The sequence below is a fragment of the Cervus canadensis genome, chromosome 22, assembly GCF_019320065.1.
Source record: "Cervus canadensis isolate Bull #8, Minnesota chromosome 22, ASM1932006v1, whole genome shotgun sequence".
In the NCBI taxonomy this organism is placed as follows: Eukaryota; Metazoa; Chordata; class Mammalia; order Artiodactyla; family Cervidae; genus Cervus; species Cervus canadensis.
The window spans coordinates 42519899-42547767 of NC_057407.1; the positions used below are offsets into that span (position 1 = coordinate 42519899).

General features: G+C 53.7%; 3 protein-coding genes across 10 annotated transcripts; 2 read left to right on the plus strand and 1 right to left on the minus strand.

Annotated features, from left to right (window-relative positions):
• Positions 1 to 67: 67 nt before the first annotated feature.
• On the plus strand, positions 68 to 11529 carry IL17RC (interleukin 17 receptor C). Of its 8 annotated transcripts, none has more exons than XM_043442450.1 (19): positions 68 to 415; positions 684 to 705; positions 882 to 1034; positions 1304 to 1378; positions 1467 to 1576; positions 2188 to 2299; positions 2572 to 2616; positions 4152 to 4291; positions 4516 to 4575; positions 6330 to 6384; positions 6471 to 6652; positions 6747 to 6797; positions 8170 to 8215; positions 8354 to 8475; positions 8755 to 8814; positions 9335 to 9383; positions 10543 to 10638; positions 10745 to 10783; positions 10877 to 11529. In XM_043442450.1, exons 1-19 carry the CDS (start codon positions 311 to 313, stop codon positions 11503 to 11505), a joined length of 2151 nt encoding a protein of 716 aa, XP_043298385.1. In that variant the 5' UTR covers positions 68 to 310; the 3' UTR covers positions 11506 to 11529. The 8 variants fall into 8 exon arrangements, with proteins under 8 accessions (XP_043298385.1, XP_043298386.1, XP_043298387.1 ...); XM_043442451.1 differs by having other exon boundaries at positions 6750 to 6797; XM_043442452.1 differs by lacking the exon at positions 10745 to 10783.
• A 143-nt stretch (positions 11530 to 11672) lies between these two features.
• On the plus strand, positions 11673 to 20158 carry CRELD1 (cysteine rich with EGF like domains 1). Its single transcript, XM_043442459.1, has 11 exons — positions 11673 to 11790; positions 12317 to 12509; positions 12748 to 12830; positions 15614 to 15724; positions 16027 to 16118; positions 16775 to 16951; positions 17036 to 17131; positions 18056 to 18139; positions 18319 to 18414; positions 18595 to 18729; positions 19497 to 20158. The coding sequence occupies exons 2-11, from the start codon at positions 12336 to 12338 to the stop codon at positions 19709 to 19711; spliced, it is 1263 nt and encodes a 420-aa protein (XP_043298394.1). The 5' UTR covers positions 11673 to 11790; positions 12317 to 12335; the 3' UTR covers positions 19712 to 20158.
• Positions 20159 to 20931: 773 nt separating this feature from the next.
• PRRT3 (proline rich transmembrane protein 3) lies at positions 20932 to 27775 on the minus strand. The gene is made up of 4 exons (XM_043442449.1): positions 27680 to 27775; positions 24037 to 25108; positions 23670 to 23825; positions 20932 to 23066 (listed from the first exon to the last, which is right to left on the minus strand). The coding sequence occupies exons 1-4, from the start codon at positions 27746 to 27748 to the stop codon at positions 21307 to 21309; spliced, it is 3057 nt and encodes a 1018-aa protein (XP_043298384.1). The 5' UTR covers positions 27749 to 27775; the 3' UTR covers positions 20932 to 21306.
• Positions 27776 to 27869: the final 94 nt, after the last annotated feature.

The following is a 27869-nucleotide window of genomic DNA, read 5'->3' on the forward strand; positions in this document are numbered from 1 at the left end:
GCCACCGCTCCAGTCCAGGGCTGCTGGCTCCCAAGTCTGGTGTTGGTGGGAGGGACCGGGCGGGGCGGGAACAGACGGCTGCCTGCTGGGAGCCAAAACGAAAGCACTCTGGCTGGGACTGGCCCGGAGTCAGGACTCCCGGGAGAGGCGAGCGAGAGCGGGCCAGCGCCGGGACCCCAAGGCTGAGGAGCGATTCCAGCCTCTCCTGCCCCGAGGCCCGCGGCTGAGTGGGCGCAGAGGTGTGGTGTCTGCCCCCCCTCGGGGGGGCAGGACAGGGCCTCAGGCCTGGGTGCTGCCTGGCACCTGGAAGATGCCTGTGCCCTGGTTCCTTCTGTCCTTGGCACTGGGCCGGAACCCCGTGGTCCTCTCTCTGGAGAGGGTTGTGGGGCCTCAGGACACCGCCCGCTGCTCTCCGGTGAGTCTGGGCACCTGGGTGGGCTGAGGAAGGCTCCAGGCTCAGTCCAGGGCTGAGGCCCTAGCCTGGCTCCTGTCACTGCCATCCCTGTCAGAACCGCCCTGGCTGGTCTGTCGGGTGCTGATGGGGTAAGAGAAGAATGGGGAGGGGGCAAGAGCTAGATCTGAGTTCTTCTGGGAGGGACTCGAAAAAAGGAGAAAGAGTCAGCGGCGGAGGGAATGTTAGGTTGGGAAGCATAAACTCTGACTTGTCTTTACCTCTCTCCCAGGGCCTGTCCTGCCACCTCTGGGGTGAGTAGCTCTACTTTCAGAGAGGAAGGGTCTTCCTGGGTTGGCAGCAGGGAAGAGGGCTGGGGGCTGTTCAGCCCAGGGAGAGCCCAAAGCTCCTTGGCCCTCTGGGGGTGTCAGGTGTATCCGGACTCCGGGGTCTGAGTGGTTTCAGCACCCACCCCACCCCTCACACGCAGATGGTGACGTGCTCTGCCTGCCCGGGAGCCTCGCGTCCGCCCCAGGCCCCGTGCTGGTGCCCACACGCCTGCAGACAGAGCTGGTGCTGAGGTGCCACGAGGAGACTGACTGTGACCTCTGTGTGCGTGTGGCCGTACACTTGGCCGTGCACGGTGAGCCTGGCATCCTGTGACTGGGCATTGGGTGCACGTGAGTGTGTCCGATGTGGACACGAGGGTGGGGGAGTCTGTCAGGCAGCCTGGGGCATCCTCAGATTCTCCTGGAGGACATGGGCCAGTGCACACCCCCCAAGTCAGCCTGGTCTCACCGCCCGTCCCCCAGGCCCCAGGCCTGGCCTCTGCTTCCAAGCACCGAGCTTCCTAGAAGGAAGCCAAACCCAGAGCCGAGGCTGGACCTGTGCCTTGCTCTCGGGCCCTTCCAGGGTACTGGGGAGATCCTGACAAAGAAGAGAAGTTCAGAAGAGCCGCTGACCCAGAGCTTGAGGAGCCTAGGAACGGTGAGGAGAAACTGGCCAACCCAGCTGCCGCTGCCCAGAGCCTTGCCCTGGCCTCCTGGGCCTGACCGCCGCCCTGCCCTGTTCACAGTCTCTCTCCAGGCCCACGTCGTGCTCTCCTTCCAGGCCTACCCTACTGCCCACTGCGTCCTGCTGGAGGTGCAAGTGCCCGCTGCCCTGGTGCAGCCTGGTCAGTCTGTGGTACGCAAAACAATAATAACGCTAACCACTTCCTAAAGATGAAATTCATGAAGTACTTTCACGTGCACTATCTCTTTAAGTAAGTCCTGATTTCGGCAGGGCTGTGGGCAAGTCGTTTCAGTCCTTCATGCTCCAGTTTGCCTATCCATAAATAAGGATAGTCCCACCTCGGGACTTCCCCGGCAGTCCAGTGGTTGGGACTTCCAGCTTTCACTGCTGAGGTTTGATCCCTGGTCAGGGATCTAAGATCCCACAAGCCATGAGATGTGTGCCTCCCCCACCAAAAAAGAAAAAGGAGAATAGTCCTATCTCATATGGCTGTTGTGAGAATTAAATGAGTTGATATATGTAAAATACCTGGTATAATGCCCAGCTTGGAAGAGTCTCAGAAAGTTTAATCTTTCTTCTGTAATCCCTTAACTGGCCCTGCTGCCTCTCCTCCTGAGGGTGTGTGCTTTAGCACTAGAGTCCTTGAGGACACGTTCACGATGGAATCTGGGGCCATACAGTATAGTCGTTGGTTGGGAATAGGGCAGAGGGTGAGTGGAGAGGGTCCATGGAGAGGATTCTGAGCCTTATACCACCAGCCTTCCGCCACCCTCTCCTCACAGGGCTCTGTAGTATTTGACTGCTTCGAGGCTGCCCTGGGAGCTGAGGTGCAAATCTGGTCCTACACTCAGCCCAGGTACCAGAAGGAACTCAATCTCACGCAGCAGCTCCCTGGTGAGTGACCCCAGAGCCTGAGGGGCCCCAAGTCTGGCCCCTTGTCTCTCTCCCCACTGGCCACTGCCCCTCTACATTCACCCCCTTCCTTGTCCCAACTCCACTCAGGCACTCTCACCCCCAGCCTCCCCAGGTGACATTGCTCCCCAGTGGGCGCTGAAGTGGATATGGGTGATATTGAGGGGACAGGGAGTCTTCCCAGGGGTTGGTTTGCCCCCCTCCTTTCTTTGGCCCCTAACCCCACTGGAGGCTTTTCTGTGATCTCTCCCCAGACTGCAGGGGTCTGGAAGTCCAGGACAACATTCAGAGCTGCTGGGGTAGGAGCTAGGTCCAGCTGGGAGGAGGGAGGGGCTTGTTCTGGAGTGGGAGGGACCCTGGGAGTCAACTTCAGGTCTGGCTGCCACACCCCACAGGCTCACAGAACTCATTCATTCATTTATCACACATGATCTGCAGTAGCTCTTACTCAGTGCCAGGCATTCAAAGGTGAATTCTCACTCCTTAGAACAAATATTTATTCATACCAGGGACATCCAGAGGTCCAAAGCATGGTCAGGATTATGGTGTAAACCTCCCCCTAATATATCAAAATAAAAATAGCTTTAAACCATAAAATAAGGGCTAAGGATCTCAAGGTTCTGATGTTTTTCACGTGCACTATTTGGACTTTTGTTCCTTTTAAAAAAAATACTTTATTTATCATGGTGTACCATACATACAGAAAAGTGTAAAGTCCACTAATTTTAATTCCAGTTCAATTAATTTTTACCTATGTGTACACTTGTAGAACTACCAGCCACATCAAGGTAGAAACACTGTGGTGCTTCTGAACTCTCAAATTATTTCAACTTCATTTTCTGCTTAGTTTCTTAAACTTAAGCTTGATGCCTCTTTGGTAATTCATTTAAGACTGCTCAGCACCAGGGCTTTGATATACAGATACACATCACGGATTTCATGTCTTTATTCATTTAGTAGACCTTGATTCACTTAGTCATCAGATATTTATTGAGTAATTATTCTGCCCCAGGAATATCCCTAGGCACTGGAGATAAACCAATTAAAAAAAGAAAACCTGACAAAAATCCCTGCCCTCACAGAGCTGACATTCTAGCTGGGAGTCAGGGTCACGGTAGAGGTGATGGAGGACAAAATAAACATGTGGAAGTGTGAAATACACAATAAGTTAGATGGTAATTAATGCTACAGAGAAAATTCAGGGAAGAGGGATATGAAGGTTGGGAGTGGCAGTGGTCAGTGGTCAGTCAGCAGAAGGCCTGAAAGAGGCAAGGGAGGAGCCATATGTGTATCCAAGGGGAGAGGGTTCCATGTGGAGGGAAGAGCCAGCATGAAGGGCCTGAGGCAGGAGTGTGGCTGGTATGTTTAAGTATTAAACACACTGTTAAGGAGGACAGTGTGTCTGCAGCAGGTGAATAAGGACACGAGTGCTAGGAAATGAGATTAGAGGGGTCACAGCAGCCAGACGGGAGGGACTTGCAGGCATTGTAAGGACCCTGACTTTTACTGTAGGAGTGAGGTGGTGGGGGCAGGCATCAGAAGGTTCTGAGCAGAGGAAAATGCTTTATTTTAGTGGTTATGGGGTACTTTCTGGCTGCAGAGGGAGAAGCAAGGAGAAGAGCCATCTCCAGACCCCATACTGGGGTCTGCACGGGCTCCATCCTGGGGTGCGGCCAAAGTCTGGTTCGCGATGGAGACACAGGCTCTGCCCTCCAGGGGCCCCCTAGTCTAAGTGGTTTGAAGGAAACTCCAAAGGGCAGTGGGTGGGTATGACCCAGGCTTGGCTGTGCAGAACAGGTGAGGGAAGACTGTCTGTCTCTGCATCCCCCCACAGCCCTGCCCTGGCTCAACGTGTCTGCAGATGGCGAGGATGTGCGCCTGGTGCTGGATGTCTCTGAGGAGCAGCACTTCGGCCTCTCGCTGTACTGGAACCAAGCCCAGGGCCCTATAAAACCCTGGTGGCACAGTAACCTGGTGAGGCCTCCCCCACCCCAAGTCCATTCTCACCGTAGGCTGACACCCATGCTAAAGGTGCAGGTGCCTTATCACAGGGGACCCTTGAAAAGGACACAACCACCCACAGTCAAAGCAAGGATCATAAGTGGGGGAATAGCTGCCCGCCTCGTGTCCTTAACTTTGGCCTGCAGCCTTCCTCCTACTCATCTTCTCCAGCTTCTCCCCTTCTACTTGTCCCACAGACTGGGCCACAGACCATTACCTTGAACCACACAGACCTGGTGCCCTGCCTCTGTATTCAGGTAGGAGCAGAGTCCGACTGGGGGCCTGGGGAAGGGGATCAGGGAATCGGTAAGAGGGTTGGTCCTCACCTTCCTGGTGGGATCTATGGCTCCTAGGGGGGCTGCCCCCCAACCTGCCGACCTTTGCTGTCCTGAGTCCTCTTTTTGTGCATGCCTTGAACACTCTCCCTGCTCTTTGAAGGCTTCTGCTACTCCTCCAGTCCCCTCTCTGGGCCTCCCTGGAGAGTAGAGCCTGTGTTGTGAACTCAGACTTACTTGAATCCTGATTCTTGCCATTTCCTAGCTCTGTGACCTTGAGCAATTCACTTCACCTCTCTGAGCTTGTTTCCTATAAGTAAAATGGGAATAACAGTACCAGCCTAAAAGGGCTGTTACAAGGAAGTGTGCCACTTCCAGTTTATATATGCTATAATAATACATTCTCCCTCTGATTGTACACTTAATTGGTCATCAGGTCCCATGTTCTCCCTCTAAGATTCATGTCTCTCATTCTCACTACCTGAAACACCCTCATTTCCTTTTCATAAACACTAATCCTTCCAGTTCAAATGTTACCTCTTTCCCAAAGCTTTTGTTCAAACTCCTGGCCTCTCCTATGTCCAAAAGTTCTTGCATTTCTGTCCTTTCTGCTCATTACTTATCATTTCTTTTGTTATTTGGGCACCTGTCTCTTCTTGCACACCACAGATCCTCGGTAAATTGAGTGCTTGATTTATTAATTTGTTTTATTTTTACTACAACTGTGAATCTGTAATTTCCCTGAAGGCAAGGAAATAATTCTATTCCAATTAAGTAATTTCCCTGGAGCTTTGCATAATGCTGGGCATGTACTGGGTGCTAATCAAGTTTGTTAAGTTAATGAATTAATGCGTGAAACTACTGCTTAGTACAGTGTTAGGACATATAACAGACACTCATGAAATGTTTGCTATGACAAACATTTCTCATTTGACAAAAATGTTCTCATTGCCAAGCACAATGCCTGCTACATAGTAGGTGCTCTTAAAGGTTTGCTGAATAAATTATTATATTTCTCCTGTGCTTAGAACAAGGCTAAGCCAAGAATGGGTGCACTTAAAAAGTCTATTGAAAGAACAAATGGAGAATAAATGGATGTGTTCTTCACACTTAGCACAGTACCTGGCAAGTAGTATATTCTCACAAAGTGATTGTGGATTTAATTGTTGAATGTCCCCATGCCTACCATAGTGCTAAGACACATAGTAGGTACTCATTAAAAATTTGTTGAATGAAGATGTTGCCAGATCTTGGCATGGGGATTGCCGACAGAATATATGTGTGCAATTCTAGGACTTTGCAGAGAACAAGAAGACCATATGTTTGTGAAATACGTCCTCCCTCTATATTCAGTATCCTAGAGGGATTAGTTCCAGGACTTCTGTGGATACCAAAGTCTGTGATCCTCAAGTCCATTATATGATATAAAATGGTGCGGTATTTACATATAACTTACTCACATACTCCAATATATTTTAAATCATTTCCAGATTGTTTATAATACCGAATACAACCTAAATGCTATATAAACAGTTTCCTGTAGATAAATTCAGGTTTTGCTTTTTGCAACTTTCGGGAATTTTCTCCCCAAATATTTCTGATCTGAGGATGAGGGAAGGTGGATAAGGAGGGCCAAGGAGGGCTGACTGTTTGGGGCTGAATGAATGCATCGCCAGGGCTTTAAGCAGAGGGTTGGCTGGGTTGAAATGACCTGCGGAGCTCTCTTTCCTTTCTAGGTGTGGCCTCTGGAGCCCGATTCTGTCAGGACCAGCATCTGCCCCTTTAAGGAGGGTGAGTGAACAGGTCCTGCCAGGCTGGGAGCACTGCGGGAGGGACCTGCTGGTGAGCAGTACAGTGACCTGGTCCTCTGCCTGCAGACCCCCGTGCACACCGAAACCTCTGGCGCGCTGCCCGGTTGCAGCTGCTTCCACCGCGGGGCTGGCGGCTAGACGCGCCGTGCTCGCTGCCCGCCGAGGCCACTCTGTGTTGGCAGGCACTGGATGGGGGCCCCTGCCTGCCGCTGGTCCCACCGCTGCCCCGAGAAAATGTTACTGTGAATGTAAGTGAAGCGGCAGAAGGTTTCTGGGGTTGGGGAAGGAAGGGGAGCCCAGGAGCCCACTTTCATGACCTCATGAATTATCCTCTTTCCACAGAAGGTTCTTGAGTTCCCCTTGCTGAAAGGCCACCCGAACGTCTGTGTCCAGGCAAGAAGGGGGTGCCAGAGAACTGAGCTGGGGACAGGACCGCACGGACCCCCAGTCTTCTGGATCCACTTTATCCTTGGGTCCCTGGAGCAAAGTGGTTACCAGCTTCCTCTTTAGGAGCTCCACTATTTACTTTAGCAGTGCATGGCATGAGAGCCTGGGCACTTCACCTGTCTGAACGTCAGTCTCCTCATGTATTTAATGGGGATGATGATAGTAACTACTTCATAGAGTGGTTATGAAGATTAAATAAGTGCTTCACCTTGGTGACTGGCACAAACTAAATGTTCAGCAAACCTTAGCTGCTTTGATTAATTGCTATAACTATCCCATTTCCCTACCTGGAGAAATGGGTTGCTTTACAACCTCAAAGGGTGGTTATAAAAATATTAATTCAAGATTTATTGAGCAACTACTATATGCCAAGCACTGTTTTAGGCTCTTGGGATAGCTGTGTCAGTGAATAAAACCAATAAATATTCCCACCTTTAGAGAGCTTATGTTCTAATAGAAAAAGACAGACAACAGACATAATGAGTAAATTACATAGTCTGTTATAATTGTGTATAATTGCTATAGAAAAAGATGGGGAAGGATAAAGGAGGGTTGTAGTTGCAATTTCAAGAGGGGCAGTCAGATGAGGCTTCTTTGAAAAGGTGGTTAGATGAGAAGGGAGTATATAAAGTGCTATCAGAAATGAAAAGAGTAGGGACTTCCCTGGCAGTCCTTTGCATTCCAGTGGAGGGGGTACAGGTTTGATCCCTGGTTGGGGAGCTAAGATTCCACATGCCTTGCAGCTGAAAAACCAAAACATAAAACAGAAGCAATACTGTAGCATTCAATAAAGACTTTTAAAATAGTCCACATCAAAAACAAATTTTATTTTTTTAAAGAAATGAAAAGAGCTAATTTAGGACTGGGTTTCCCAGGTGGCTCAGTGGTAAAGAATCCGCCTGCCAACGCAGGAGACATAGGTTTGATCCCTGGGTTAGGAGGATCCCCTGGAGAAGGAAATAAACCCACTCCACTATTTTTGCCTGGGAAATCCCACGGACAGAGGAGCCTGGTGGGCTACAGTCTATGGGGTCACAAAAAAGTTCAGACACAGTTTAGAGATTAAACAGGGAAGCAATTTAGGGCCGTCAGGCCCTTTAGCACAGATAACCTCACAAGGCTGAGGCTGAGAAAGATGGAGTGATTCCTCATTAACCAGCCTTGAACCTAGATCTGCCTAAGTTCAGGTCCAGAGTCCAGACCACCTCCTCTCCCAACCTGACAGGCCTCCCCCTTGTCTCTCCTTCCTTCTCTTCTGATTTTTCTGGCCTCAGCTTCTCTCTTCCTCATGTCTCTAACTCTGGCCTCTTCTGAGCAGGTGAGCACCTGGGAGAAGATACAGCTGCAAGAGTGCTTGTGGGCTGGTGAGTGGGACCTCGGGGGAGGCTGGGGCAAGGCCACTGCGATGGGGTGGACCCAGGAAGTGCCAGCTCCTGGGTGAAGGTCAGGCATGGAGCAGGGTTGGGCTGGGTCTAACTCAGAGTGGGTCTCACCCTTTCCAGACTCCCTGGGGCCCCTCAAGGATGACATGCTGCTGGTGGAGACACGAGGCCCCCAGGACAATGGTTCCCTCTGTGCCTTGGAACCCAGTGGCTGCACCCCACTGCTCAGCAGGGCATCCACGGTGAGGGATGGCGGACCCTCCTCCATGTCCCTTTCCAGCTCCATCTCATACCTGACCTCAAATTTTCACTCTCTTCACATTCCCCTCCTCTGAGCCAAGCCCTGTGCTGGTCTCTGGCAATGTGGGGGTGACTTAGACTTGGGCCTTGTTCTCACTGGCCTCTCAAAAGTCTCCCAGCACCACCGCCTACCCCCCCCCAACTATTCTGCCCACCTGTAGTCTGGTGGTCTCCTAGGTGTGGTGCCTCTAGGTGACAGCCCCCACTCCTTGGCTTGGCAGAGGGCAGCTCGCCTTGGAGAGCAGTTACTACAAGACGTGCAGTCGGGCCAGTGTCTACAGGTAAGTAGGTGGCAGGAGGGCCCTTCCCAATGCCAAAAGGTAACAGGCTTCAAACCCTGTCTTAAACCTCTTCCACCTCTTCCTGTGCCTAGCAGGAAAGAGAACCCTCCTGGGGCAGGGTTCTCCTCACTGTCCTCTAGCACCCATCCACCCATGTGCTTATTTTGTGTCTAGCCCAGGGAAAGCTAAGGGTTGAGCCACTGTCCCCAAGTTGCTCACTGCTGGGTAAGAAACCAGCAAACAGATAACCACTGGGTTAAGACAGTCAATAACCAATGTGTTAAGCTTTGGGTTCCAGGGGACATTCAAAGAAAGATCTCTTTTTGTGGGCCAGTTCTGGCACCAGGAGGAAGGCAGAGTCCAGAAACCAGGCACAGCATGAGCAAATCAGAGCAGCTTGTGGCAACCTGCTGTGTGTGGGGAGATATGCATGGTTGAGGCTGCAAATTTGGGACCGGAACTTGGTGGGTGTGGAACACCAAGCTGGGGCCCTGGATTTGCTTTTGTTTGTATCTTACAGCTGTGGGACAATGACCTGGGAGCACTCTGGGCCTGCCCCATGGACAAGTGTGAGTATTACAAGAACTGCCCTTGTCTGTACCGGGAGCTGGAATTTTGACAGGGACCATTCCCAGGGAAGCACACACAATGGCCTTGTCCTTCCCTGGCTAAGATCAACCAGAGGGTAATTCCTTAATTCACAAACTAATCTGGTGATCCCAGCATCACCAGAGACACAATCCTTGTCCTCACGCCAGTGTCCAAAGCCCTGAATGCTTATAGAGGGGAGCTGACCTAGGTCAGGTGAGTTCAGGGGAAAGGTTGGACATGAACTCTGAAGGCTGAGCTAGATGAAGGGGGTGGGTAAAGATGCATTTTTGTGAAGACCCTGGGTGATTTTTTGAGGAACTCCAAGGTGGCCAGTGTGACTGTGTTTTGAGAGGTAGACCTCTGTCATGAGATGAGGACATGAGGGCCATTGTAGGGCCTTGGGAACCAATGTAACCAATTTGGATTTTATATTAAGAATAGCAGGAGCTTCCTGAAAGGCTATAATCAAATTTGCATTTAAAAAGATCTCGGGCTGACATGTGGTAATGAAAGTGAAAGTGAAAGTCAGTCAGTTGTGTCCAAGTCTTTGGGACCCCATGGACTGTATAGTCCATGGAATTCTCCAGTCAGAATACTGGAGTGGGTAGCCTTTTCCTTCTTCAGAGGATCTTCCCAACCCAGGGATCAAATCCAGGTCTCCTGCACTGCAGGTGGATTCTTTACCAACTGAGCTATGTGATAATGAGTTAGAGGCAAAAAAGAAAGAGGTCAGGGACACCAGATAGAAGGCTGCTGCAGTCATCCAAGAGAGTGAGGTCAAGAGTCCAGCAACCCTAGCCTTGGAGTGGGGACAATAATCTTAGCTGACATCTGAGCACTTACTGTGTCCATCCAGCATTATGTTCAGTGCTTTATGTGGGTCAATACATACAGTCCTCACAAGAATCCTCTGAAGTAGATACCATTGTTATCTCAATTTTACAGAGGTGAAAACTGAGGCAGGTGAAGTCACTTATCCAAGGTCACCCAAGTAGACTGATCTGTGTTCATACCCTGTACTCTGACCCTGTGAGCTCTGACTTTGGGCAACTCACTTCATTTCTCTGAGCCTGTGTTTTTCTCCTTTGTTAAGTGGGGGTCTCTTAACAAGCCCATCTTCTCCCTTCATTCTCCTAGACATCCACCAGCGCTGGGTCCTGGTCTGGCTGGCCTGCTTACTCTTGGTCGCTGTGCTTTTCCTTCTCCTTCTTCTCAAAATGAACCATGTGAAAGGTGAGCGCTTCCCAGCTCCCCATTCCCCAGGGGGCAGGACTGGAAGTTGGCCAGGAGAAAGCGGGGACCGGGCTGACCGGCTGCCTCCGCTCCTCTCCCCTCGCAGGGTGGCTGAGGCTCTTGAAGGAGGACATCCGCGCGGGGGGTGAGTGTGAGCAAGAGCCGGGCGGGGCCCGCCCCCAGCGGGCAGGGCCTCGGGCCAGCTCACGTCTCCCTCCCGCTCTGTTCTCTCCCGCAGCTGCCGCCCGGAGCCGCGCGGCTCTGCTCCTCTACTCCGCCGACGACGCAAGCTTCGAGCGCCTGGTGGGCGCCCTGGCCTCGGCACTGTGCCAGCTGCCGCTGCGCGTGGCCGTGGACCTGTGGAGCCGCCGCGATCTGAGCGCACAGGGAGCGCTGGCCTGGTTCCACGCGCAGCGGCGTCAGACCCTGCAGGAGGGCGGCGTGGTGGTCCTGCTCTTCTCGCCCGGGGCCGTGGCGCTGTGCCGCGAATGGCTGCAGGATGCCACTTCGGCGCCCAGGGCGCACGGCCCCCACGATGCCTTCACTGCCTCGCTCAGCTGCGTGCTGCCAGACTTCTTGCAGGGCCGTGCGCCCGGCCGCTACGTCGGGGCCTACTTTGACAAACTGCTGCCCGCGGACGCTGTGCCCGCCTTGTTCCGCAGCGTGCCAGTCTTCTCTTTGCCCTCACAGCTGCCCGACTTTCTGGGGACTTTGCAGGGGCCCGCCGCCCCCCGCCCCCGGCGGCTCGCGGAGAGAGCGGAGCAAGTGTCCCGGGCCCTGCAGCCTGCCCTGGATAGCTGTTTCCGGCCCCCGGCGGCCCTGGGGACAGGACGCGGGATGGGGCCTGAGGCAGGAGACAGGACTTGAATAAAGTCAGACGCTATTTTTCTACCCGTGTCTCCAGTGTGTCTCCTCAGCGACTGTCCACCAAACTACCAGCATCCGGTATCCCCGCGCCCCTTTAACTCCCGGACAGGTGCAGTCCGGAGACGTCTCTGGTTGGCTGGCATGGGGTGACGCAATAGCACATGGCCCGCTGCCATTGGCTGTGGCGTGGGTTCCGCCCCTCCCGGCTGCGGAGTAGGCGGTGGGTGCACGTCTTACGCAGCCGCTGCGTTGGGGAAGACTGAGCTGCTGGCGGCCGCGGGCTGGGTGGGTAGTCTCTTTCTCCTCCTCGGCCTCTGTGGATCTGGATCCTTCCTTGACCGCTAGTGGGCCACGCCTTTGCCGTCTGAAGGCCCTGGACCTGACCTCTTCATATCCGGATCCGGGCTCCTCCACCCTCCCCCACACCGGGGTTCCGGACTCCTCCCCCCAAGACCGTTCATCCGGAGTCTTCTCCCGCAGTATTTAGGAATCTGACCAGTTCTCCATAATTCCGCTGATTCAGCCTTTTAGAACCGTATTCCGACTCTAAAACGATGGGCTGACTCCTACCTCCTTGCCGAGGATCCTGGCCATCTCCCCCCCGCAGCGGCGATGCTAACTTATTACCGTCCTGGAATTTTAGAATAGCTTCCTTTCCCTAACTGCCTCCCCTCCCTCGGACTTAACCCAGTCTAGCCTTCTTTTCTTATAACACAGATCTGGGCCCCCAGACCCGCAGCACCGCAGAACCCACCCTTTTCCTTCCCACTTGGCTTCCCTAGTGAACCCTCCCCATATCCTCTGTCTACAGGTCCCCAGCCTGGGAAAAGATGGCCCCAAGATCCTCAAGGGGCATGGCCCCAGCTCTGCTCTGTGGTCTGAGCCTCTTCCTTGGCTTCCCAGGCCTGGTCTGGGTCCAAATTTCTGTGCCTCCCCAGTCTTCTCCCCACACTGAGCCCCATCCGTGTCACACCTGCCGGGGACTGGTTGACAGCTTCAACAAGGTGGGTGCGTCAGCAATGTAAGAGGAGGGGCCAGCTACTGTAACACAGGGGTTGAGAGTTTGGAGCTCTGGGATACAAGTCTGTATGGACTCATGTCCCAGCTTGGTTACTTGCTGTTTGAATAGACTTGGGCAGGTTGCCTCTCTGCCTCAGTTTCCTGGTTTGTGAAATACAAGTGCTGGAATGTGCCAGGCAGTGTACTTAGCTATTTAATATTACTAATTTTCTCCATTTCCAGGGCCTGGAGAGAACCATCCGGGACAACTTTGGAGGTGGAAACACTGCTTGGGAGGAAGAGAAGTTGTCCAAATACAAAGACAGGTAAGAAAGAGGCTGGAGGGGTGAGTTTGTATACCTAACATCCCAGTCTCTGCTATGCTGGTGGAGGCCTAGAGACTCGTGGCCAATGTCTCTGAATACAGGACAGCACTAAACAAGCCAATCAGAATCCCACCTTCAAGGAGCTTACGTTCTAGTAGAGGAGACAGTGAATAGATAAGTTGTTATTGTTTAGTCACTAAGTCACTTCTGACCCTTTTGCAACCCTGTGGACTGAAGCCTGCCAGGCTGCTTTGCCCATGGGATTTTCCAGGCAAGAATACTGGAGCGGGTTGCCATTTCTTCTCCAGGGGATCTTCCTGACCCAGGGATCAAATCCACATCTCCTGTATTAGCAAGTGGATTCTTTACCACTGAGCTACTAGGGAAGCCCAACAAATTAATAAAGTCATATCAGGTGAAGCAGGATGGACTGCAGATTGGTGGGAGACATTGCATTCAGCGTATGACATTTGAACAGAGACCTGAGGTGCAGAAGTAGACTGCAACAGTTCAGGAAAGGGTTTGGACAGAGTGGGACTGAGCTTGATGTATTTGAGTAGCGGTTGGATTTGGAGTGAACTGAAGGGAGAATGGCAGAAGATGAAGGCAGAGGGCCCGGAAAGTCACAGACAGACATTTAGATTTTGCTCTGAGTATATCAGGAAGTCATCAGAAGGTTTGGAGCCGGGAAGTGATAACAGTTTTATTTATACCTACAAAAGGTCTCTCACAGGGACAGATTATAGGGGGTGGTGGTGGAGGAGCAGGAAGACCAGTTGGGAGGCTAGGTCATAGACTAGGCATGTTGGCAGTGGTGGATATGGTGAGAAAGGGTCAGTTTCTGGGTTTATTTTGCAGATAGGATAGGACATGATGATGGAATCATTATGAGGTGTGAGAGGAAAAGAATAAAAGGTGCTCACTCCGTTTGGGGCCTGAGCAACTGGGTGAATAGTAGGACTGTTTTCTGAGATGAGATAAATGGGTCTAGGGGAGGCATGGAATGAGGTGTTCTCTTTGGACATATTGGGCTGCAACGTCCATTAAATAGTCAAGTAGAGTTAGATGTAGGAGTCAGGAGTTCAGGGGAGAAATAGGGCTGGAAACATGAATTTGACAGTCATCAACATATAGTCAGTTTATAAAGCCAGGGAACAAGATGAGATTTTTTTTTTCTTTCTCTCCATTTATTTTTATTAGTTGGAGGCTAATTACTTTACAATATTGTAGTGGTTTTTGCCATACATTGACATGAATCAGCCATGGATTTACATGTGTTCCCCATCTCGATCCCCCCTCCCAAGATGAGATTATATTGAGAGGAGAGGCCCGAGTCCTAGACCCTTTAGCTTTTCAAAGTCTAATCAGGGATTGGAATGCCATGCTTGAAATTAGGCCATGTTGTCAGTTGTGATCCTTTGTACCTACGGGAAGATAGATCACTTCACCTTTGATCCTCATCCTTATCCGTAAATTGGGAGTATTAAAGTCAATCCAGTTTTATATGATTGTGGTAAAGATTAAACTGTGATTAAACCGCTAGAAAGAAAAGTTTTGTTACTATGTAACATTGGTCATTTTCCTTTCCCTCAGTGGGCCTCAGTTTCCTCATTTGGGAATGAGGGGGTTGACCATGGTAACCCTAAGGGCCATTCTAGCTCTATAACGGTTCCTGTTTTTTGGTTTTATTTTAAGTCACCACCTCCTATATGCCAGGCACTATGCCAGACCCTTTAAGCATAATGTAATGCATTTTTTGTATTGTATATACATTAAACATTTTTTTTATTGTTGTAGAATGCAATAACATAAAATTTACCATTAGATAAATTTACCGTTAGATATACCAATGTATATTAAATATTTAGTATATACATTTAGTATATTCAGTGTTTTGCAACTATTACCATCATCTAGTTCCCAAACAATTTCATTCCCCAGAAAAGAAACTCCATCTCCATGGAGCATCATTCTCTCTTCCCCCGGCTGCTGGAAACCACTAATCTGCTATATGTCTCTGTGGATTTGCTGATTCTGTTGGAATCATACAATATAGCCTTTTATGTCTGGCTTCTTTCACTCAGCATAATGTTTTCAGGGTTCATCCACTTTGTAGCAGATATCAGTACTTTATTACTTTTTAAGGCTTAGTTATATTCTGTTGCATTAATAGACCACATTTGTTTATCCATTTATCAGTTGATGGACATTTGGGTGGTTTCTACCTTTTGGCTACTGTGTATAGTATTGCTGTGAATGGTTGTGTACAAGTTTTTGTTTGAACACCTGTTTTGCATTCTTTTGGCAAAGTATCCAGGAGTGGAATTACTGAGTCATATGGTGATTCCATGTTTAACTTATGGAGAAACTGCTGAATGGTTTCCACAGTGGCTGCACCATTTTTCATTCCCACCTGCTATATAGGAGGGTTCCAGTTTCTCCACATCCTTGCCAACACTTGTTATATGATATGTTTTTAAGCACATCTACCGAGCAAGGCTATCATATTATGTTGTACAGATGCAGGGACTGAGCTGTTTTCCAGCAAATCTGCAGGGGAGTCACTGTCCCCATTTTACAGATGAGAAAACATGCTTAGGAGAGATTAAATGACCTGCCCAAGGTCACACCACTAGACTGGAACCCAGCTCTGTCTGACTCCCAAAACTAGTACCCCTTGGCCTGTGGCCTTTGACACTGTGGCACCAGGTGGGGGAAGGGATTATAAGGAGGGTAGTCGGTGGGCTGGAGAGTGTTCCTACCACCCCTGCCTGTCCCGTCAGTGAGACCCGCCTGGTAGAGGTGCTTGAGGGCGTGTGCAGCAAGTCGGATTTCGAGTGCCACCGCCTGCTGGAGCTGAGTGAGGAGCTGGTGGAGAGCTGGTGGTTTCACAAGTGAGTGACGGGGGCCTTCCTGGGAGGGGCTAAGGCCAGGCCGGCTGGTTAAGCAGGGGGTGGTGAGCTCGGGGTATGTCCTCCTTTGGCTCCTTCCTCCAAACCCACATGTGCCAAGGACTGCTGGGGAGCCAAAGCTCCCTCTCTGAGCTGCAGTCTACAACTCTGCCAGACAAGATGAGGGCGGCCTTATGGGTCCTGTGCCCAAAATGGCTGTGTCACAGATGCTGTGGGAGGTTGGGGGGTGGGGTGGGCAGCACCTCTGACACTGTCTCAGCCCCTGCACTGTCCCCCCACCTCAGGCAGCAAGAAGCCCCCGACCTCTTCCAGTGGCTCTGCTCAGATTCCCTGAAGCTCTGCTGCCCCTCAGGCACCTTCGGGCCCTCCTGCCTTCGTGAGTTTTTCCAGGTCCTCTTGGGGGCTAGAAGGGAACTGCTGGGGCCAGGGGGCCAGTTGTGGCCCCGCCCCTGGCTGGCTCTGTGAGCTCAGGCTCCTCAGATCACTTCTCTGGACGTGTCTACTCACCTACCTCACAGAGCTGGTTGGTGAGATGAGCAAATCAATGGGGAATGACTGAAAAGAGATATGGGGCTAGACTGAGTCAGATGGGACCATGGTTTCTATCATGTATTTGAAAAATCCCCCCAGCCCCAGCCCCACATTTCCCATGCCTGGACTAAGGGACTAAGGTACGACCTTCTTAGGGACAGGCCTTGAAGGCCCTGCTCTCACCAGTTTTTTTCCACACAGTCCTGAGACAGGAGCTGAACTTACTACCAGCCCCTTTTAGAAAAATCTCTCTTGCAGCTGCACATATAAAGAGTTAGCAACAAAGATGGGCAATGCAGTCTTCCTAAAAGAAAAGATTTGTGATTAACCTAACCATTCCACAATGGAGTGGTTAAGTAAATTTCATAAAGTTTTATGACAGAATATTATGGCATTGTTAAAATGGTTTCCTCTCCAAAAATGTTTACTGACATGGGGGAAAATACTCTCTACATAAGAAGTTGTATTTATGATCCCACCTGGTTCGGTGTCTGCCCACAGCCTGTCCTGGGGGTGCGGAGCGGCCCTGCGGTGGCTACGGCCGTTGTGAAGGGGACGGGACTCGAGGGGGCAGCGGGCTCTGTGACTGCCAAGCTGGCTACGGGGGTGAGGCCTGTGGCCAGTGCGGCCTCGGCTACTTTGAGGCGGAGCGCAACGCCAGCCATCTGGTATGTTCGGGTAGGTAGCCCAGAGGCGCGGGGCCGGGCACGGGTGAGTGGGATGCCGGTCTGCCCACCCTCATACTTCCCCCGTTGCGCCCAGCTTGTTTTGGCCCCTGTGCCCGCTGCTCAGGACCTGAGGAGTCACACTGTTTGCAGTGCAAGAAGGGCTGGGCCCTGCATCACCTCAAGTGTGTAGGTGAGTGGCACCCTGTCTGGGAGGGCAGGCAAGGGCTTGGTGCCCCATCAACACACATATCTCTAGGCTCGACCAGTCCAGTCTCCATCTTCATAGAGAAATATCAACCTGGGTGGAAAAGCGGGAAAGCAACCAGGCACTTTCAGTAGAGACCTATTGTTGTACAGCGGGAAATGTGTCTCATCCAGTTTGGTGGTGGTGGGGAATCAGGAAAGGCCTCTTGGAGGAGGTGTCAACTGGGCTCTGGTCTTGAAGATTGGAGAAGGGTTACCCAGGGGAATGAGGATACTGAACTTGGGGTCAGGAAACCTGTGTTCGAGACTTAGTTTGGTCCCTGTCTTGTCATTTAGATAGATCGAGGGTAAAGGCTAAGCTGCTGTAACAGAAAGATCCCCAAAGACTGTGGCTTAGTGAATATAGAGATTTCTTTTCATCTCATATCAGTCTTGAAGCCAGTGGTCCAGGCTAGCAGAAAAGCTCCGCTTATCATGGTCATTAGGACCTGGATTCCTTCTGTCTTCCTGTGCAGTCCTCCCCTGGGTATTGTCTTCCTGGTTGAGGCTGGATCATGGGCACCTCTTTGTCCACCACCTGGCACTGAGGAGGTGAGGTAGAGAACGAAGGGCACAGAGCATCTAAGTCCGTTGTTTTAAGGCCAAGCGAAAAGGGCAGCATGTCACTTTTGTCTGCGTCCCATTGGCAAAAACTCGGTCCCAAGGCCACAGTTAGCCACTAAGTTGAAAACCAGTAGTCTCCAGGTGGCCAGCCCGAGTCCAGCTGCACCCCTGTGTCCAGGTGGCGGACAGCCTGCTGTCTCAGCCACACTCTTTGAGCCCGGGCAAGTCCTTTCCCAACCACCCTGGCCTCAGCTTCCCTGTGAGTGAAATGGGGACTGAAGTCTCCACCCTGCCGGCCTCTTCGCAGACATTGATGAATGCGGCACGGAGCGAGCCAGCTGTGGAGCCGACCAGTTTTGTGTGAACACGGAGGGCTCCTACGAGTGCCGGGGTGAGTGTCTGCTCCTGTCTTCTGGGGACAGCTGTGGGGAGGGTGGGAGGGGCTGCCGACGCCTTTCCCCACAAACTGCTGCCTTCCCAGGTGCCCCAACCCCCCCACCCTAGGTCCCTTCTGGAGCAGCGCTCCCCCAGGCCACGGGCAGCTCGCCCTCATCTCTCTCCCTGCTCCAGACTGTGCCAAGGCCTGCCTGGGCTGCATGGGGGCGGGACCCGGCCGCTGTAAGAAGTGTAGCCCTGGCTACCAGCAGGTGGGCTCCAAGTGTCTCGGTGAGTGTCCTGCCACCCACGAGTGCCTCGCCCACCACGAATCGACAGGGGCTGGACTGTGGACGGGGTGTGGGAAGGAAGGGCGGAATATTGCCTGGGCCAGGGCAGCGGGGTGTCAGGATGTGAGTGAGATGGGACCCTGGCGGTCAGGGCTCTGAGCCCTCCTTGCCCTCCTTCAAGATGTGGACGAGTGCGAGACGGCGGTGTGCCCAGGAGAGAACCAGCAATGTGAGAACACCGAGGGCAGTTACCGCTGCGTCTGTGCCGACGGCTACAAACAGATGGAAGGCATCTGTGTGAAGGAGCAGATCCCAGGTGAGCCCCAGGAGCCCGGGGAGGGGAGTTTCCCATACAGGAGGAGGGCCGGCAAGCCCCTCACCTGGGCAGCTGCAGACCTTCCCTTCCCCACCCCTTCACGAGGCTGCCCTGGCACAAGAACCCCACCTTCCAGGCTGGCCTTTGGTGGCCTCACCCTTCCCAGGGTAGAAAGGAAATCTGACTTGGCGTCAAATCATTCTGCCTCCCTAAGCCTCTTTCCCCATCTGTCCTTGCCCAGCTGCTGAGGGCTGTTGTAAGCTGTGGGTGTGATGAGATGAAGGACAATCACAGTGATGGTGATAGTGACCATCTGCATGGTTTCGAACTACATGTCACATGCTGTTCCAGGCATGTTGTACATACTGACTGATTTCACCCCTAAAACAAACCCTGTGTGATAGGTCTTATTCTCATCCCCACTCTGCATAGTGGAAACAGGGACACAGAGAGATGAAACAGCTTGCCCAGGGCCCCAAGGTAAGCAGGTGGCAGAGCTGGTGTCAAATCCAGGTGCTCTGACTCTGGAGCTGGGCTTGTACATGTGCTCTGACATGACTGTCTTACATGGCCTTGGGCAAACCTCTCTGCACCTCAGTTTTCCATTTAGTGAAACACGGATAATAACTGCCCATCTGGGAGTTGTTCTCAGTGGCGAATGATGCCGTGTGGTGGCGTGCCCAGCGGGCATGTATGTGGCAGCGATGATCAGGCGTGTAGGAGGCTCCAGAAAGAGGAAATGAGTGACAGGCGCTTCTCTTGCTCAGAGTCAGCGGGCTTCTTCTCGGAGATGACGGAGGACGAGCTGGTGGTGCTGCAGCAGATGTTCTTTGGTGTCATCATCTGCGCACTGGCCACACTGGCTGCCAAGGGCGACTTGGTCTTTACCGCCATCTTCATTGGAGCTGTGGCAGCCATGACTGGCTACTGGTTGTCAGAGCGCAGTGACCGTGTGCTGGAGGGCTTCATCAAGGGCAGATAATTGCTGCCACACCTGCATCATCTCCTCCTGCCCAGGCTGCCCTCAAGGTCAGGACTCTCCCATCTGGACACTTGAGGCACTTGCTTTATTTTTGAGAGTGGGGTAAGCACCCCCTCCCCACTTCATAGAGCAGCCCAGACACCAGGCCCCTGGGGTGAAAAAGTAGCCCAAAGGGCGGGTGCCTTGAGATCTTGACCTTGGGGCACTGGGCCGGCTTCACAATGTGTGAATTTTTTTTAAACAGTGTCTCCTCGTTGTGGCTGCTGGTGAGCTTTGGCCCTTGCCCAGGGTGGGGTGGGAGAAGGTGTCCCTGCAGGGGTGGGCCCTTCACAGCCCCCTCCTGCCAGCTGCATGCTGCCAGCTCCTGTTCTGTACTCACCCCCCTGCCCCTCGGCCACTGATTTATTTATTCATCTCAGGAAATAAAGAAAGGTCTTAGAAAATGGAGAAGCTTGTCTTCCTACCTGTTCCCACCTGCCATGGGTTGGCTTAAGCTACTGAGAGCCCTCCACCCTTGGGGAAGTTTCCTAAAACCCTAGGAAACTGAAGGCTCTCTTGATGGGAGGAGTAGAAGGAAGGCAAAGGAGAGCCTTGGCCCTGAAGTATGTTAAAGAGGAAGGGGGATGGCGGAACCAAAGGAATGGAACTTTCTCAGTTCAGTACTACCTATCATTTGCCAAAGGACCCTGACAAATGACTCTTCTATAAAATGGGCATGATAATGCTTCCCATTCAGGCTTAATGTGAGAATTAAGGTGATGGATATAAAGAGCTGAAAAGTGTACAGCAGATAGATATTCCATGAAATATTGGTAGCCATTACTTCTAAAGCCTCCAAGGGGACTTCCTTGGTGGTCCAGTAGTTTAGAATCTGCCTGCCAATGCAGGGGACACGGGGCTCGATCCCTGCCAGGAAGATTCCATGTGCTAACGGGCAACTAAGCCCATTCACCACAACTACTGAAGCCCCCGTGACCTTGAGCCCATGCTCTGCAACCAAAGTAGCCCTCCCTGGCCACTGGCCAAGACTAGAGAAAACCCACACACAGCAAGGAAGACCCGGTGCAGACCAAGAAAAAAAGCCTCGGAGAGTTGAGTGCCCTTTCCTTTGGAATTCCTCCCTTCCACATTACACACAGGACTTGGAATCACTAGGTGGGTGGGTGAAGGGGGCCATCTCCTCTAAATAGGAACCTGGCAAGGGCAGAAGGAGGCATGAGCCAAGTCCTAAGGGTTTATTTCTTTGGCACAAAGAGGACAGTCTGGACAAGCAAGACTCATCTTCACCCTGGGGAATCTGGAGGGGATGTTTTCGGGCACCTGTACCCTGTTCCCCATCCTCAAATCCGTGCATGTCCACCCTGTATTCCGTATAAGTCTCGGCCTCTGTGCAAAATACCCGCTGAAAAAAATAGAGATATTTTAAAAAACAAAAATCCTGGGCTGGGGGTGGGTTCATGTCTGGCTGTCTCCGGAGGTTGCATTCAGTTGGAAGCCCAGGAATACTCCTGGAATGTCTTTCAAATGCTTAAAGTCCCAGAAGGTTTGCGCTAGGGCCCCGAGGGAGGGGCCCTGGTCCTGAGTTTCTGGACCCCTCAAAGCTCGATGGTGTCACTGGAGGCGCTGCGCGAGTCTCCCGTCTTGCAGCGAGGCTGGATCCCATTCTGGGGCTCCCCAGACCGCGCGGGAGCCAGGGCAGGAGCTGGGGTAGACAGTAGCTGCACTGTGCTGGGCAGCTCATCCAGAGGCAGACTATCCACCGATGACAGCCCGTGACGCCACGGGTTCCAGCTGATCTTGAGCGAGCCCCGGGAGAAGCTGTCCACGGAGCTGCCGGAAGCCGCCGCGTCAACTTCGTCCACCACGTGTGGCGGGACCGGGCCGCGCATGCGCACGTCGCTAAGCGACCGGCTTCGGCCTCGGAGGAGCGAAGAACCCAAGGCGTCGAGCTCCGCGTCGGGGTGGCTGCCCCGGCGCGACCGCAGCGCGCCCCCGGGCGGCGGGGAGGCCAGGCAGCGGAGGCCGCAGCGTCGGAAGACGCTGTCTTGCACCAAGTGCTCTCGGAAGAGCGCGGCATCGATGCTGCGGCTCAGGTTGATGGGTGATGGCGGCCGCAGGTCCAGCTCGCTTATCGATGGCGCCGGCCCCACGCTGCTGCGGGACAGTCCGGGGCCACCCTGGGGACCGCGGCTCAGTGACGCAGCCGAACCCCAGGCGCCGGAACTGGGCGTGGCTGGAGGCCCACCCTCCGCCGGATTGCGGATGAGGCTCTTGCTGATGTCCAGGGTACCTGCGCTGACGCCACTGGGCCCCGCATAGCAGTTGTTGGGCCGCTCCGGCACCTCGCTCTTGCTAGAGGGCGTGGGGCACGCCAGGCGCAGCAGCTTAGCCCAGCAAGCGTGCTCTGTGGGCGGCCTGGGCCGCGCGGAGGCCAGAGCGGCCAGTGCCAGGGTGAGTGCCCATGTCAGCTCCAGTAGGCGCAGCCAGAAGTGGACGCCCCACCAAGCCCACGAGAAGCGGCCCACCCGGCCCGGGCCCGGGTACAGCCAGAGCGCCGCCGCCAGCTGCAAGCCGCTGGCCAGCAGCCCCAGCGCGCCGGCCACGGCCAGCAGCCTCGGGCCCGGGCTGGCATCCCAGCCCCTCGGCCCGTCCAACAGGCGGCGACGGCACAGACAGAGAGTGCCCAGAGCCACGGCCGCGCCCCAGGCGCACGATAAACCCTGGGCCAGGAGGTTGAGCGCAGGCCTCGCTGACAGCAGGTCTGTGGCGAGCAGCCCCAAGCCGTGCGCCAACGCCAGCGCTCCCAGGAGGAGCGGGTTTTGCAGCTGCTGTGGCAGCCCCACGCCCAGACCCAGCAAGGTCAGGGCCGCCAGCGCGGTGAGTAGCAAGGGGAAGGGCAGATTGTAGAGCACCAGGCCGGCGCGCAAACCCAGCCGTGCCTGCGAGCCATACGGGTCGGTGAGCATGTAGGCGGACCGCAGCCCCGCCGCTACCAGCACCAGCACCGCCGCTACCAGCGCCAGCCGGGGCCCAGCAGGGGCGGCTGCCAGCGACGCCAGTGCCAACAACGCGGGCAGCAGGAAGAGCACCCCCACCCCGTAAACGTGCAGCTCCCAGGAAAAGCTCAGCACCCGTCGCAGAGGACCCCAGCGCAGAGGGGGTGCCGTGGCGTTGGCTGGGGGGCTGGAGGCAGGGACTGATGCCGTGGAGCTGGCTGAGGGCTCCGGAGGGGGTGGCTGGCCCAGGGCGCGCTGCGTGGTGACCCGAATGAGGCCCCGGCGAGACGTCGAGGGGGCCTGGACAGGGGGTGCTGGGGGATGGCTTTGGGGGCGCCCCGGCCACTCCTCGGCTTCATCTGCAATAATAACAATATTAAAATAGCCCTTTGAAAAGTGCTTTTGATTTCCCATCATGCTCCGGTGTGGTGAACAAGTTATATAACTTTGCCAAGCACATCTGTAAAGTGGGGATAGTTAACAGCATCCTCCCCCCCCCCCCCTTGGGTTGCGGTGAGGATTAAACGTTTAGCATCGTCCCCAACACCCACTAAGGGTTAAATGGATGTGTCCTGTCATTTTTATTGACATAACAGCAGTTCTCAATAGGGGCTGCATATTAGAATCACCTGGAGATCAACTCAATCAGAATTCCTCTCGTTGGTGCCTGGGCTTTGGAATTTTTTCAAAGCTCCTCCAGTGAATTATGGGAGTTGGAGAATCTCTTGCACTAAATAAACCCATGTTAATTTAAGACTTTTCTAGTCCCCAGAATGCAAATGACTTCTCCCAGAGTACCCAGTGAGTAGTAGTTTATTATCCTAAGTTGTTTGAAGTTGTTGGTCAGTTCCTTTAAGGAGGTATTCATCCCCACTCATTCCCCACCCCTCCCCTATATACGTCACACAGGTTCTTTTATTCCAGAGTACCCGCTCTCGCCAACCCCCCAGCCATGCCCTCACCTGGCTTCAGGGATCCCACAGGGCTCTCTGTTCGGTTTGCAGTTGGGCCAAGGTCCAAGGGGCCAGGGATGAGGGACTTGGGGGTACCTGGGGCCTCCACTGCACCTCTCACCCGCTGAGGGGAGATGGGATCTGCTCCATTCACTGCTGCCAACTCTGAAATAAAAAAAGCAGTCATCGCTTTGCCTGACCCTCCAGCGTTTCCCCAAATACAATCCTCCAGGAGAGAGGCATGATCACCCTCCTTTGCCAGAATGAGGTAAATGGGACCCAGAGGGACCAGAGGTCACACAGAAACGGGGACACCCAGTTGCCCTGGAACACTGCCCCTCCCAGCCCTGATCAGCACCCTCACTTTGATACTCACCTGGCTTGGGCTGCCCATCAGAAGTCTCTGAGACTGGGGGATCTGATGGTTGAGGTCCTGGTGAGCCCCTGACATCAGGGAGGTGAGCCTGTTTGGGGGAGGGACTTGAAAAACTGACTTCCCAGGCCTCCCCACCTCCAGCCGTCTTGGGCAGCTCCATGGACTGCTCCTCAGTGGGAGGAAGGCTTCTGGCCAGTGCCAGGTCTGGCTGGGACTCAGGCTCCTGAGAGGATGCCCCCTCAGCTGGTGATACTGAGCCAGTATCAGGGGCTGCTGGACCCTGTTGGGTGGAGAGGGGGCCTTGAGCTGCCTCCTGGAAGTCCTCTTCATCCCCACCCTGTTCTTCCAGCCCTGGCCTCGCCACAATATCCGGGTGGGGCGCAAGAGTTGGGGAAGGGCCCTTGTGGTCCCAGGGAAACGTCTCTGAGACCCTGGTCTTGCCTTTGGCCGATAGACCATCTCTAGGTGGTAGCTGTCCCACTTGGCCTCCAGGTTCCGCCGACGTGGGAGGAACTGTGGCTAGCCGGAGTTGGAGTCTGGGAGTCGTGGGGAAGAAAGGGAGGTGGGGGGGCCCCAGTGGATAGGGGATTGGTGCTTCCTGATCCATAGGCTCCTGTGAGTCAGGAGGTCCTGTCCAGCCCTGAGAAATTGGCCCTCGAGCCACCTGGAGGTCGTCGGTCACTGAGAGTCCTTCTCTCTGAGCCCCATGGGCTGCTTTAGGTCCATGCAGGGCTGGGCCAAGGGTGTCTTCGGGCCTCTCTGGCATCTCCTCAGCAGGGACCTGGGCAACACTGGTGTTCCAGGGGCTCTGGTCTCGGGGCTTCTCCCCGAAGAAGTTGAAGGCCCGACGCTCCATGTCAAGAGGGCCTCTGTCATGGGCTCCAAGGGTCAAGTGTGGTTCTGAGTCCTCAAGGGGTCTGGGAAGGCCCCGGCCCAGGGCAGGGCTGGTCCCCAGGGACAGCAGGGGCAATAGCAGCAGGAAGCCATCCATGCAGCCCCAGGGGCTGGGGGCCATGCTCCACGCTGATGCCTGGGCCTCGAGCCCTCTGCTTCCAGTCCTTACCGAATGAGCCTGAAAAAAGGAGAGAGGGATGGCGATTGAGGGTGGGGTCTCCCACGGCTACCCCACGGGGGCTGGTGGGAAAGAAGCAGCTTCCTCCTCTGCCCGTTCCTTCCTGTTCAGCCTCTGCATGCTACCAGGAGTCCTTTTGACACTACCTCTCTGGTCATGCCACCTGCCGAACTGCAGAACCTTCGATGGTTCCCCATCACCCTCAGGAGAGAATATAAGGTCCTCTCCTGGCCTCCCAAGGCCACACCAGGCTGCTCACCCATCCCTCAGGACCCACAGAACTGCCTGACACTCCACCCCTTCGATACCGCTCTTCCCTCAGGCTGGAATGCCATCTCCCTTCTCCTTCACTTGCTGAAATCCTTTACATATGAATATATATATATATATATATATATATATATATATATTTTAAATCCTATTCTTGAAGGCCCAGCTCAAAAATTACAGAAGTGGAGAGGGAGAGGAATACGCCCCTGCCTTTGAGGAGGGACTTGGGTTTGAATCCCAGCTTCACCAGTTTCTGGGTGACTTACTTTTCCCCTCCGCATCATGGTTTTCCCATCTGTAAAGTGGGTATAATATTAGTACCTAACTCCAAGGGCCTCTTATAAGACATAACAAAACACATGATGGGCCAGGTCCATAAATGGAGCTGAATAAGCATTAGAGCCCTCTGACTTTTCCTTTTGCCCAGAAAGCTTTCTTTCTCACCAACCCTCTAACCATGTCAACAAATAATTGGAGCACATACTGTGTGCCAAGCCTGGGGGATAAAGCAGTGAACAAGACTGGCAAGTTCCCTGCCCTCACGGAGCTGGTGTTGTGAGTGAAAGACAGACAATGAATACTTTTAAATAAGGTGGGCTGTGGAGAACATAAAACAGGGGTAAGAAATAGAAGAATGGGGGACGGCTTTACACAGGAGTGCAAGAAAGGCCACTCAGGTGACATTTGAGCTAAATACAGAACGGGAAGAAGGAGTCATCCATTAGATGATATCCAGAAAAAGCATTTGCTGGAGGAAACAGAAAGTGCAAAGGCCCTTCACAGGAGAAAGGAGCAGAGAGAGATGAAATCAGGGAGGCAGGGCTTTCTCAAAAGCCACAAAAAGGCACCTGGATTTTATTCTGTGTCCCACCTAGGAAGCCGAGGAAGATGACAAGCATAGACGTTACAAGGGAGATCTGAGAAGTGTTTTAAAAGGGGGAGGGAGGCCAGTGCAGAAATCCAGGTAGGATATGACAGTGGCTTGTTTCAGCTTGAGTATTTCTTTCCCCGACACCTCCACCCCTTCCCATCACACCGGTCACAGAGTATAGTAATCTCCTGTCTCCCCCACCCGCCTGGGGCTTCTCAAGGGCTGTGTATTTCATTTCTCATCTCCAGTCACTGCATATGCCTAGCCCAAGTATATTCCCTTACAGTTCCCCTTCCTGAGAGTCCCTAATGTAGGTGGGAGGCAGGGAGGGACCCCACAGCCAGGAGAGGGGGACAGCGGCTGTGAGAGCCAGTGCCTGGGTGAGTTTAAGGGCAGAGACCCTGTTCGATTCCTCTCTGGGGACCACTTGTGCTCCAAGCTCCCAGCTTCCTCATCCTTGGTGGCTTGCAGATACCTTGAGAAGCTGAAGAAAATGCCAGGTGGTCTCCCCAGGGAAATGTCTAGGCTCACCAAAGCTTGTGGGTAATTTTGGGGGGAATCAAAGACCCCTTAAACCCACCCCCCAAACTGAGTTTAGTTTCTGCCTCGTTAGTTCTTCTCAAACATGCACGGAGCCCATGCTCTGCTCCTGGCCCAGGCTAGGTGCTGGGGACCAGAAGAGAAGGCTCAGTTGCAGTGTCCGGAGTGGGATCGAGCTGAGGGGGAAGAACTGGAAGGCCACGGACACGGGCGCTGGTTAATAACAGTTCTCCTTTGTTGAGCTAGTCCCCACTCAAGTTCCTGTGCTAAGCTTAGCTGCATGTCCTCGATTTCATCCACCCCTCCTGACACAAGCAGGTGTGGGTATATCCATTTCATAGGGGAAAAAAAGCAAGGTTCAGAGAGGTTGAGCAACTCAGCCAAGGTCACACAGGCTGCCAATGGTTATAGTAGGGGCTGTGAAACCCGCACTGGCTCAGTTTACCCAGGGGGTCCGAGAAGATTTGCAGAGGAGGAGGCAGGCGAGTTGGGCCTTCAACGATAAACATATGCCATCTGCTCACCACCCCCGATCCAAGAGATGTAGTCATCTCCGGATGAGCAGGGGGCTGCCCAGCTCTGGAGGCCAGCTGCTGAAGAGATTTGTTTTTTTTTTTAGTGGGGAGGGTGTTCTCCCTACCTCAGGGGCTGGGGAGAGGCCGTCCTGGGGGAGGATGCGGGCCGCCGCAGGGCAGCCTCAGGAGCCGGTCCATCTCGGGTTACCTCTCCTTTTCCTCCATCTCCTCTCCCCTGGCTCCGCGCCTTCCCGCAGTGTCCCGGGTGGGGGTAGGCGCTAGTGCAGACCCTGCCGCTCGCACCTGAGAGGGGGGCTGCAGGCCATACCCCCTGCCGGAGCCCCTCCACTGCCCGCCCCTAGTCCAGCTCCTCACCTGGGCGCCAAGCTGGCAGCCCCCGCGTTCACCTTGCGCGCGTCCCTGAAGCTGCGCTCCACGCCGCATCCTCCGAGATGCTCAGACTTGGCTAACAGAGCCCCGCGCTGCCGATCGGGGAGCCCGCCCACAGGAGTGCCGTCCCAGCTTAACCCTTTCCCCTTAGCGGTGGATTCTTCTCCCGGTCCTA